The sequence below is a fragment of the Apodemus sylvaticus genome, chromosome 7 (assembly GCF_947179515.1).
Source record: "Apodemus sylvaticus chromosome 7, mApoSyl1.1, whole genome shotgun sequence".
NCBI classification, from domain to species: Eukaryota; Metazoa; Chordata; class Mammalia; order Rodentia; family Muridae; genus Apodemus; species Apodemus sylvaticus.
In genome coordinates this window covers 27,527,068-27,539,588 of record NC_067478.1, presented here as the reverse complement: position 1 = coordinate 27,539,588, position 12,521 = coordinate 27,527,068, and the positions used below count along the sequence as shown (strand labels likewise).

At 42.4% G+C, this 12,521-nt stretch overlaps 1 protein-coding gene across 1 annotated transcript in view; it reads right to left on the bottom strand.

The window, feature by feature from the left end:
• The window catches only part of Atp1b3 (ATPase Na+/K+ transporting subunit beta 3), a 32,328-nt gene extending 23,888 nt beyond the window's left edge, over positions 1-8,440 (bottom strand). Inside the window, exon 1 of the mRNA XM_052187606.1 lies at positions 8,161-8,440. Coding sequence (XP_052043566.1) covers positions 8,161-8,269 — 109 coding nt within the window. The 5' untranslated portion in view covers positions 8,270-8,440. The remainder of the gene's footprint in view (positions 1-8,160) is intronic.
• Positions 8,441-12,521: the final 4,081 nt, after the last annotated feature.

The following is a 12,521-nucleotide window of genomic DNA, read 5'->3' as shown; positions in this document are numbered from 1 at the left end:
AAACAAACAAACAAACAAACAAACAAAACAAAACACCCAGAAACTCAGAGACTATATTACCATTGTTCCTTCCTGTGTCTGGTTCCTGAATGCAGTTCAACTAGCAGGTGGCAATGTCCTTCCTCCCTCAGACAATTCAGCATCCTACCTAGCTAAAGTTGAGGACAGAGTTTACATTTAAGAAAATACATAAGATCATCACATTTGACAAATATCATTCATCAATATGATCCCAAGTCCTATTGAAGACAGCCTTCCCAGTAGACCTCTATGGCCACTGTTCTAGATGCATTCTGGACATTTCTACAACATACAAATAAAATCAAAAGAAAGCTTCAGCTTAAGCTTTCTTTTCCAATCAAATTATGAGTTTTATTCTGGTTGGGTTTTTTTTTGTTTTTTTGTTTTTTTTTGTTTTTTTGAGACAAGGGTTCTATGTGTAGCCTTGGCCATCCTAGAACTCCATCGGCCTTAAACACATAGAGATCTACCTGCCTCTGCCTCCTGCCTGCTGGAGTTAAAGACATTCATGTTTTTGTTTAATTAAAAAGTTCTCACAGTGCAGCTATGGTTGGCCTGGAAGTCCCTATGTATACCACCAGGGTAGCTTCAAACTGCCAACTGCTGGGGTCAAAGGCATGTGGCACCACACTCTGGAACACCCATGCTTTCTATGCCCTTAGCACATTTCTTCTTACAGCTGAGTCGTATTCCACTGTGCAGACACTTGTTTGTCTATTCTCCTACGGATGGACACCTGGGCCGCTTCCAGTTTAGAGCTATGAACAGCATCCACTATGCACATTCTTCTACAAGTGTTTTTGTGGACATGTTTTCATTTCTCTTGGGTAAACACAAAAGAGAACTGCTGTTATAAGAAGCTGCCTGACTTCTACCCAAAATAGATACACCAAGTATCACATGTTTAAAAGCACTAACACAGCCTATAGTGATTGCCCAGAGAAGCTGATGGGAGCAACAGATCTACTGATGGATAACTGTGTTTGCAAAACTGCAAACAATTTTGCTATTTCTGTTACATGAGAATAGGAAACAGAGTCTGCATACCATTCAGACCAGTTCAAGATTTTTTTTTCCTTTCCTTCCTTGACTTCTTTTGGTGATCGAGGGTTTAGTCTCGTGCTGCCCAGGTTAGCTTCAAACTCCACCGTGCAACAAAGGATGGTCTTAAACTTCTGATTCTTCTCACTCTCCTGCTTCCACCTCCCAGCTGCTCCATTTACAGGTGGACACTGCTGAGCCTGGTCCACTTCAATATTTCTCAAGTCTATACAATGACTACTGACTTTAATGTCTAGTGTCAACAGCTGAAACTCATTTTTGTAAATAAAAAACTGAGAAGCTCACATACTTGAAGCGACAATTAAGCTACAAAGCCTACACTACTCACCTGGTCCTTCAAGGGTTGCTGCTTTCTAGGTGAATGCATTTAGACATTTCCTAAGTGACATCTGAAATTACATACCTTTTCCCTTTATAGGGGAAACTAAGGCCAAGAGGCTTTTCAAAGAGAAATCTAAGTTTAGACACTGAAATTCACATCTGTATTCTGTCCTAGTCTGATCATCTTAGGGAACATCTCAAAGGCATCAAATAACATACATGTGCACTGGTTCATCTTTATTATGAAGCTGGAAACCTCAAATATCAGTGCAGAATTTAGTGGCACACAACACAGTAATCTAGCAGACTGAATTATGCCTTCTAGTACAATGAATGCCACAAAATGTTCAGTATAGAGCTAAAACAAATAACTCAATATTCTCAATTTTACTTCAAGGACTAAATAAATCCTAAGCTGAAACTTTGCACAAAAAAAAGTAAGTGCTGACAACACACTAGATGCTATATGGATATATATGCAGGTGTAAAAACAGGTTTAGAAATTGTTAGAAATAAATGGTATTTTCACTGATCAGAGTAGTACATCAGGCTTATGGCAGATTTGACACACAAAAGAAATGTTATAAATAAAGGAGAATGAATATGCAGAGAATGAACAGCATGGGGAAAGGAATAAGCTGGCCATTCCAGACCAAGAGCATCAGATACACCACACTGGCTACAATATGGGATGTTGTGATGGGAAGGGAATACGGTAAAAATCACAGGCTATAAGGCTTGAAACAGCCCCAATAGAGAAGTCTGGAACGCCGAGCTACCTAGAGCTTCCTGAGGTGGTGGTGGGTGATGGTGGCAAAGTGAGGCTGCAGCTAGGAGATGATCGGTAGCAATAAGGATCACAGTAAGAAGCTGCCAGACTTCTTACAGTAAGTAAGTATTGTGATTTAGATCACAATAACTACAGGTAAGTGCTTGGCTCTTTCTGGACATGCACCATAGTTGGTTTTGTTGCTGGCTTTTTGTTGTTTCCCCCCCTCCCTAAGCAATGAACATTAACCCAGATATACTAATAAAAATACCAGGCAAGCATTCTACCTACAGAAGTTTGAAACTAGAATTATTCGAAAAATTAAAAATTGGAGGTACACAGAGTTTGCTTAACTCCTCAAAACTGAGGACAGAGTAATACATTAAGAGCTAGTGATAAATCAGCTTCACTGATAGGTAACTTTAAAAGTTTAAATAAGCACATGGAAGCTAGAGAAGGCTCCCACCTTTAAACAAAGCTCCATTAAATAGCCCCAGGTAGATAACCTGGGGTGGAAGAGTCTTAAGATGTCAGCAGAAGCCAAGAAGCAGCAGGAGCCCAGGGTAATAACCCTGTTTCTATTCCTTTGATCAGACACACAACTCAAAACAAGGCACAAACTTAGCTAGGCTTCCCTTCGAGAGAGTGAAGTGGTGCTTTATGTCTATAGTCCTGGCATTTGGGAAGTATAGATAGATCAAGGTTTGAGACTAGCTTGAGCTATAGGAGTCCTTGCCTCAAAAACAGCAAAGAGTTAAGTAAAATTTTAAGAGTTCCCTCTTACCCCAGTGTTAGAGATAACCCATAGCTGGGTCCAGGGCTCAGGCTATACCCTCAGCTCTAAGGTTGTTTTATTGTTGTTTATTGTTTAAAAAAAAAAAAAAAGCACACACTGAAGTTCTATAAAAACCCATCAGTACAGTAGAAATAAGAGAGAAAAATGTCCAAACACTGGTAGTACAATTATACCATGGGACATCTAAACATTCAACCTTCAGAACATTAAGTTCACAACCATCTGACTCCAGCTCCAGGGGATCCTCTGCATGTAAAAAGCACATGCTGCCAAGCTTGATGACCTGAGTTTCATCCCTGAGACCCACAATGGTAGGAGAGAATCAACACTAACAAGTTGTCTTATTCCTGCGCGCACACAGACACACGTATAATTTAAAAAATAAGGAAAATAAAAGGTGATAGATGAGAATACTTAATAAATTAAAATATACTAAGCGCATACAGACACACGTATAATTTAAAAAATAAGGAAAATAAAAGGTGATAGATGAGAATACTTAATAAATTAAAATATACTAAGCTTTGAAAAGACAAACTAAATCATTCTCCTTAAATATGGATATGAGAAAATCAGCTATCTAACTCTAGTTAGCTATTACAGGCTTTAGAATGTACACATAGGACACTAAGCACACACACAGGGTCACAGACATATATATATGCAAAATACACATAATCTAAAATTTTAAAAACATCAAATGTAAAAAAAAGCAATGTTGCCAGGTGGTGGTGGCGCAAGCCTTTAATCCCAGCACTTGGGAGGCAGAGGCAGGGGGATTTCTGAGATTGAGGCCAGCCTGGTCTACAGAGTGAGCTCCAGGACAACCAGGGCTACACAGAAAAACCCTGTCTCGGAAAACAAACAAACAAAAAGAGTAATGTTTTTCTTTGATACACTCAGCGTTTAACTAATCCTTTACCAAGTGTAATGATAAACCATGGCAAAATCGTTACTGTTGGTAGGCAGGCCTTTAAGTCTTTGTTTTACTGAGTCAGGGTCTCACTATGTAGCTCTGACTGTCCATGAACTCAATATGTAAACTAGGCAGGTCTGAAACTTATAGTAATCCTCCTGCCTCTGCATTGCATCCCCAAGTAATGGACTTGCAGGTGTGGGTTGCCACGCTGACCTATAAACAGCTTAAACATAAGATAAAATGAAAGAAAAAAAGAGACAAATAAATAAAAGTACAACTTTAATTCCGGTAAAAATTCCAGAAATCAGCCCTGGGGTAAAGGGAAAAAGAAAAAGCTAACAAACCATTTTGAGAGTAAGGTTCTTTAACAATATTAAAACACATACAGTCGACTATTACAATGGTTCCTATGATGTCTTTCCCTCCCATCAACTACAGGTCTACTTCCTGGACAGTTTAAGAGTTATGTCTTATTCCTGCTGGATGACATGCCCTGCTCTGGGACCACACCTCCCCCACTGTCCTACATTTATAACCTGCACATAAGGTAAGGCAAGTCTGAAACTTTTTCAAAAGCACTCATATTTGTACAGTTTCACAAATGTCCTACTTACTGGACAAAACCACCATCTTATAAAGCAACATAACACTGGAATGATAAACACGGTATTTGCCTTCTCCTCCTCTTCACCTAGACAACTACCATGAAACAGAAACAATTCTCCTGGAAAGAGCATTTTGCTAAGACATGACCCAGAATGGAAGCAAGTGACTGTCAAACTGGCACTCCATGGACTACAATGAAAGAAAAAGCACAAGAACAAGATGTAGTCAACTATTAGTAATGGACTACAAGTTATGCTTAGAAATCAGAATCTCAAATTGTACATTAATATTAATCTATGACATCTATCAATGGATAACCTAGATAATGATCTCCAAAGTTTCCCCAAGTGTTTATCTTCAATGATACCATACTGTGGCATAAATTACAAAAACAGAACTTCTCACCAGGACTCTGTCACCTCACTAACTCACCCAGTGACTTTTCTCACCTACATCTTGTGTACAGTCCCTGCTGGAAATGTATCTTACATCGCAGTATTTGATACCTGATGAAAATCTATTTTTTTGATAGTGTATCTATACACACAAAATACAGAATAAATAAGAATACTCTTCCTTGCATTTTTTGCTATTATACTCCATCATTTAAATGTTAATTGTAAGCTAACAGTAGTAGAGAATGCCTATAATCTCAGCACTCAGGAAGCAGAGGTGGGAGAGCTTGAGTTTGAAACCAGCTGGACTCAAAACAACCAATAAAATCTAACTGCAACACATGGCACACTGCCTACCTTAGTAACTGATGATATCCAAACCTCACTACATTGGCTCTAGTTGTATTTAATGCACTTAATGTTTGCAAAAACAGCCATCAGGCACTAAAATTTCTGTTGACTTGTCAGAAATGGCAACTACTTATTTCTGGTGTTCTGTTTACTGTTCATCTTGAGAAACCAACTCTAGTCTGCTTCCATTGCCAACTGCCTCTGCTTAACAGGACTGTTAGAGAAACCAAATGAGGTGCGCATAGCATTCTGAGACTGTGACCCACTGTGCTATACTATCAAAACAAACGACATGGCAGCAGCTCGAGAGCTTCAGACAGCTGTTTTCAATACAGTAATGTGATGCAACAGGCAGAATTTCCATTTTCTAAAATGTTTACAGCAAAACTACATTTTAAATACAAGATTTAAAGTATTTAGTGCATTTAAAGGGAAGCACCTCGGATCAAGATGGAACATACTGCAGACCTAAGTATAATAAAACCAGAAAATGTGGACATCTTTATAGAATCTTGGGAGGCCTTTATACAAAACAGACTGAGCAACTTTACAAAGTTAAAAAAGTTGTAACTCTTTACTACCACCTACATTAAATTTATGATGGAGGAGTGGGGGCACAGCTAGAAATAAGTATCTGCCCATATAAAGAATTTTTGCCAAGGGCGATAAAAAGCTATTACTAGAAAATATAAAAGCAGTCACAAAGTATAGCTTCAGTGTTGAAGGTAAAACACCATTACAGACTTGCTGTGGGAATATACTGAGAAATCTCCAGGAAGGCACTATGACAACATGCTTTCAACTTTAAAAGGTCTGTATGCAGCTTAGATATCTTACCAGTGCAAACAGATCCCAAGGAAATAAATTTGGAAAAATGTGTATCACAGGAAGAGGGGGTAAAGGAAGGACCAGTATATACAATAATGAAGGGAAAAACAGGATATTTATGTAGCAGGACACTAGTCAAGTAAACTATTAATAATAATGGGGATACAGACCTTTTATTAGCATGGGATGGTGTTTATAACATACTTACACAGCTATGATTTCTTTTAGCTTAAAAAAAGAAACATTATACAAATTGCATAAAGACAATGATGTCCAAACCGATGCTGAGTCTGCGTGTGGGTGGCCCTCTCCATGGCAGACCCAACATGTCTACAGACACAGCCTTCAAGGCTGTGGATTTAGTCTTGTCTTCCTCTCACACACATTCGTAAGAAAATGTCCTTGTGATGAGTGGGATCTTCTGCACTGGCTTATGATTACTACAATGAACTCAAAATTTACTATTTGAGCACAAGGATTCTATAAAGAGGTCTTGCTTAATTCTTCCTAAGCTAACCCCAACTTTATCCTTATTCCCACTTTGTACAGGTTATCTATTTAAATGCATATTACCAAGGAAATCTATATCCCAACACAAAGATTAAAACAGCACCGTCTTGAGCTGCCATGATGGTCCACTTATGTAAGTGACTGAGACAAGAGGGTCACCAACAATTAGTCAGAGGTCAGTCCAGACAAAGTGCGATCCTGCAGAAGATCTTCACTACCGAGTGAAGTAAAGATACAAAGCTCTAGAAATGAGAAGACAGAGAGAAAGGCAAAAGGCAGCTTACAAAAATGAATCTCTCTCCACCACCCAAAAATCTCTTCAGTTCAAAGAGCTCTCTGGAAACAAGCAATTATCATCATTCTTCTCCCTTTAACCATGGTGGAAGATTTATTTCTTTGGCACATAGCGGGCTCCCAAGAAAAAGACAGCAATTTAAATAAAAATTGTACATGATTACTGGGCAGTTAGGCAAGGCATCTGTAAGATAATACAACCACTGGACTAGGATTAAAGGAGACTGGGCTCTTTTCTTGGCCCCATGGAATATATAATTTTACACAGAATCACAACCTTTCTGAAGTAGAGGTTGGAATTAAAAAAACAAAACAAAACCCCCCAAACCTTCCATGGCCCCTTTCAGCTTGTGACAGAGCGTCAAGGAGCCTTGCACCCTGCAGGAGCTCACTTCAGTGAGCAAGTTATTTTGTGAGCCATGGCTCATTTATGGTCTTCATGCTTCTCTTAAAAAAATGCCATGCCCCAACGGCACTCAGCTCTAAAAATCTATTCTTACTCAGAATGAAAAAAGAAATCTGTCTTTATTCACTAACAAAAGGGTTTCAAAAAGGTAAAATTGTTTAAATATAAAGGCAATAAATGGAATGGACTTGTCCACCTTCACTATCATTTCTTGAACCCTCACCTTAAAAAACAAAAAAACAGAAGACGGATTAACTCGGATTCACTATTTCTTTTTAAAACAATGAGTTCGCGAAGAGAAAAGCTGCTAATATTCAACCACCACTCAGATGTTTTGAAGGCATAGGAGAAGGGGATGTTTAATAGAACTGTCTGTCTTTCCCCAGAGCAAAATCTGCAAGGCAGAAAAGTGCTGTGATCTCCGAGAAGGAGGAGGAGGAGGAAGCCCTCTCCGAGCCGGCCTTTCTCAGTCGGAATTCAAGTGCATTTTCGCGGACAATGTGCCCCAGTGATTAACTCCCCGTCACACGTCCCTGCAACCCACACACGCCCGGCGCTCGCCCGTACTATCCCGGCCGTCCGGGTGGCAGCGCCGCCGAGTCACAAGATAGCGGGCAGTGGAAATTTCCTCTCCCTAGGCAGGCGAGGGGCAGGTCCGGCTTCCCCAGTCGGCGCGGCCCGCGCCTCCAGGGCGCGCGCCCCACAAAGGAGGCCCGGCCCGGCCGGCGGGACCCGCTTCCGGCGTCGCTCGCGGCGGGAACCGGCAGCACGTGTGCCCCGCTCCCGCCGGCAAAGCGGCCGCCGGGCCTCGGAGCGGGGCCGCCGGGCCGCCGGCAATGAATGGGGCCGTCCGCCGCGCCGCCCGCCCCGCCGCGCGCTCACCCCAGCTCTTGGAGGTGCGCCCCAGAAACTCTCCGCTGGTCGGGTTGTAGATGAACAGCTTCCACTCGGCCAGGCTCTGGTGGAAGGATTTCTTCTCAGTCTTCGTCATGATGGGCGTGTGGAAGTTGAGGTGAACGGAGGCCGCGGGGCTGGAGGCGACGAGGGGCTCGGCGGCGCGTCCTGGCGACGGCGGCGGCGCAGCCCAGCGACGGCGGCGGAGGACAGCACGGCCGGGAACAACTCTTCGTTACAAGACCACTAGAGCCGACTGCGCCGCGCCGCGCCGGGCGGCCGCTGGGGCCCCGGGAGCCTGACGTCTCCGCCCGCCGCAGCCAATCCCCGCGCCGCTGGCGCGCACAGCGGCCGCTGCCTCCCGCCCGGCTGGGCGCGGCCCGAAGGCCCAGAGCCTCCCGGATGACCCCGCCCCCGACAACACGCCACGCCCACATCATCTCCAAGGTCCGCCCATGACGCAGAGCCCCGCCCCCAACCCGGCCCCGCCCTGGCCGGGCTACTTGTGCCTGTAGCCCCCGCCCAGGTGCGAGGAAGCCAGAGCGGTGGGGCTGTGGGAGGAAGTCTGCAGGGCACAGTGACCGGCAGGGTGGTGGCCCGAGGAAGGTGGGCTGTAGGAGGCTACAGCGCTCTCCACTGGAAGCCCAGGCGTTGGCCAGCAGCCTGCGACATAGTGATCAAAGCCTCGGCCCCGGAGCCTTCTGCAAACTGCCTTGGCGCGTTCTCCTCCGGGCTCTGTGACGTCTTTAAACTGCACCTGCTGCAGGGCCTTGGCAGCGTTTGTAGTGTCCGGTGTGGACTAGCTGATTTGGGTTGCCTGATCTAGGGCCTGGGTCATGGCAATTTTATTCTAAATACGCTATCGTTAATCAAATGGAGTACAGTGTACTTTTTCTCCAGATTCAGTCCAGCATATCAATGAAATCAATTTAAATGTTTTCCCAAGAATTCTGCTCACTAAAAGCCTTGCTTTTTTTTTCTTCTGGCCCTGTCACTCCAATTGTTAACTACAATACTTGATGGAGTATATGGTTAGGGTTAGGGTTAGGGATAGATGGCTGAACCAGACTGGTGTTTTTATTGCCACTGGTGGCCGCTACGCCTAGGCGGAGCCAGGAATCAGGCTGCATTCTGAAATTCTTTTGTTGTTGTTGTTGTTGTTGTTGTTGAGACAGGGTTTCTCTACATAGCCCTGGCTGTCCTGAAACTCACTCTATAGACCAGGCTGGCCTCGAACTCAGAAATCCACCTGCCTCTGTCTCCAAGTGCTGGGATTAAAGAAAGGCGTGCACCACCACTACCCAGCTGCATTCTGAAATTCTGAAACATCAATAGATAGGATTTTAAAAGACTCAAAATGGGAGTTTGAACAGGTGAGGTTTCTTTTTGTGTTTTTTGTTTTGTTTTCTTTTTGTTTCCAGAAAAGAAAAGAGCCTCTGTTAAATAGCAATGATGAATGAATAAATGCAATCCATTTTGTTTGCAATAATTTTGTTAACCACGCCCCCTATAAATGTATGACTAGCCAAGATCCAGCTGGTTTTGTTTGTGACAGAATCTTGCTGTGTAGCTTCAGCTGACTTGACATTTCGTATCCCAGGCTCTAGTCTTCCTGCCTCGGCTTCCTGGGTGCAGAGGTTGCAGGCATGTGCTACCTTGCCTGATTTAAAGGGGATTTTTGTTTGTTTTCAACTATTGTTTTTCTGGGGTTAGGGTTATTGGGCAAGGAAGGAACCAAGGGCCATGCACACAGGAAAGCATGTAACCAACTGACCTGTTTCTCCGCCCTCCGGTTGTTTGTTTTCTGAGACAGGGTTTCTCTGTGTTACCCTGGCTGTCTTGGAACTCACTCTGTAGACCAGGCTAGCTTCCAAATGACATCGAGCTGCCTCTGCCTCTGGAGTGCTATGATTGAAAGGCCTGCCTCTGCCTCCAGTTGTTTTTTTTTTAAGCTAATGACACCAGAAAGTTTTCAGAAGCAATTTGTAGAGTTTGACATGAAACTAATATTAGAAATACCAAAATATTATGCAAGAAGCCTAGAATACATTTCTCTAGATTATAGGTAATGTTAAAGGCTAAGGAATGGAAATAATTGTACCTCAAAAACTGAACTGCACACTAGGGTAGCTAAAATACTGAGAGAATTAACTATGAGCTTTTTAGTCTGAGAAAGAGAAAAGATACATCATCTATCTGGAATGAATTATAAAAATATATCTGTTTATTTTGTGTGTGCATGTATAACAGCCTGCTTTAAGAAATAATTACCCAGTACAAAGAAAACATAGAAAAACAACATTATGAAATGATGTTTCAAAGATGTTAGTGGCCGGCTGAACTCTCAGTTCAGTCTGAAACTCTTCAGTTTCTGTGTTTTTAGTACCCATAATATGAATTTTATACTTAGTGTTTTGTGGGTTTTCTAAATAAGGATTTAAACACAAATATAATTCAGTAAACACTTTCAAAACTCATAGCTAGTCTAGTCAGTATGGCGGCCAGTTTCAACGGATTTCAATTTGGCAAAAAATATCAAACTCTACTCCAACAATATGGGACCTCTTTGTTTCTCTGTTCAGGGATAATTGAGCATGACCTGGAAGAGTAATCACTGATTGTCTTGGGATAGTAGCCTGCCAAATATGAACAGATGGAATATCAAATTTGGTCAGTTATATTCCTTGTAGGTAACTATCTCCTTTACAGAGAAGTTGCTTTACCAAGGTAAAAAAGCAGAATACCCACATAAATTTGAATTTGAGAGATGAATGTCTTATATCTTTAATTTTTCCCCTTTTTTATATATGTGTAGATGTTTTCGCTGCACTGTCTGTGTAACACATGTGTATAGTGCCTGTGGCGGCCAGAAGAGGAACTCTCCTGGAATTGGAGTTACAGTTGTGAGCTGCCATTTAAGTGGTGGGAATTGAACCTGGGTCCTCTGGAATAGCAGCAAGTAGTCTTAACTGTTGAGCCAGCTCTTAGCTCCTTATTTTCATTTTTTTTTAATGATTGATTAATTGTGTATGGATGGTAAAATTCAACTTTAACTGAGTATCCAGTATTTTTTATTTGCTGAATCTGACAGCCCAACCTACCCATAGAAGACACACATATGAATCTCACAGTAATAACGATCTTGTGTGTAGATAACTGAGATCCTGGCCCTAGACCAAGTGGCAAGTGGAATTTATTTCATAATCTTCACAAAAAAAAAAAAAACAAACAAACAAACAAAAAACCTAATTCTGGAAGAATTTGCCTAATTTTATAAATGAGAAAACTAATGTTTAGAAAAATTATTTCCCCCTTGGTCACAAAGCCTCTCTTCTGCTGTCCAAGGAAGAAACCTGGGGAAGAGTCACCATGGTGACGGAATTGGAAGAAAGACCCAGTTGCAGGTCACTCAGTGGGCTGCAAAGTCCATTGTCTACTTGCTCCGGATGCCAGTAGGATCATTTGGCCCTTGATTTACTGAAAATCTTAAGTCAATTCCTGAAGTTTAGAAGCATGTATAGAAAAAAGGGTTTGCCATCTTCTAACCACCTCGACTTTATAACTGACAAGATGTTGGAAGCTTTATTTATCCCCAAGAGAATGGGCATTAAAATGTCCTGAGCCATGCTTGGGAGCATTCGCCTCTATTCTCATTACAAGGGGAGGGGGAGGGGCAGGAGCATCCGAAGGCGTTCAAGGTCAGCCTTGGCTCCAGAGGCTCAACAACCAAACAAGGTTTCCTTAGGAACTGTGGCATCCCTGTTTCTGACAGTCACGTTCATACACAGTTTCCACAGAGCAAAGCCATTTTCTACTTGACTGATTTTAATACTGGGTGCTTTTAAATAAACCTTTTGCATATGACATCTCTTCACTCTTGCAGGACAGACACTTGAATTTGTTCATGATCTTAAGCAGAGCCTGTAATCCCAGCATTTGGAAGGTAAAGATAGGAAGATCGTAGGTTCAAGCTAAGGCTGGACTCCATGGTGAGTTCAAAGCCAGCCCTAGCCATGCTGTAAGATCATGTCTCAAAATCTCAAAAACAAAACAAAAAACAAACAAACAAAGGCATGTGCAGCAGGAAATGGTGGCTGGGACCCCTAATCCCAACAGTTGGGAAGAGTCTTGGTTACTTTTCTATTGTGGTGACAAAACACCGAGACCCAAGGCAATTCATAGAAGAAAGAATGGGGGAGGGGAGCTTAAAAGTTTCAGAGTGAGAAACAACCTTCGTGGAAGGGAGCATAGCAGCAAGCAGCCAGGCATGATGCTGGGTCGAGTCTGAGAGGTTACTGATGGGCAAGCACAGGGCAGAAAGAGAGCTAACAGTGAGTGACACACCTCCT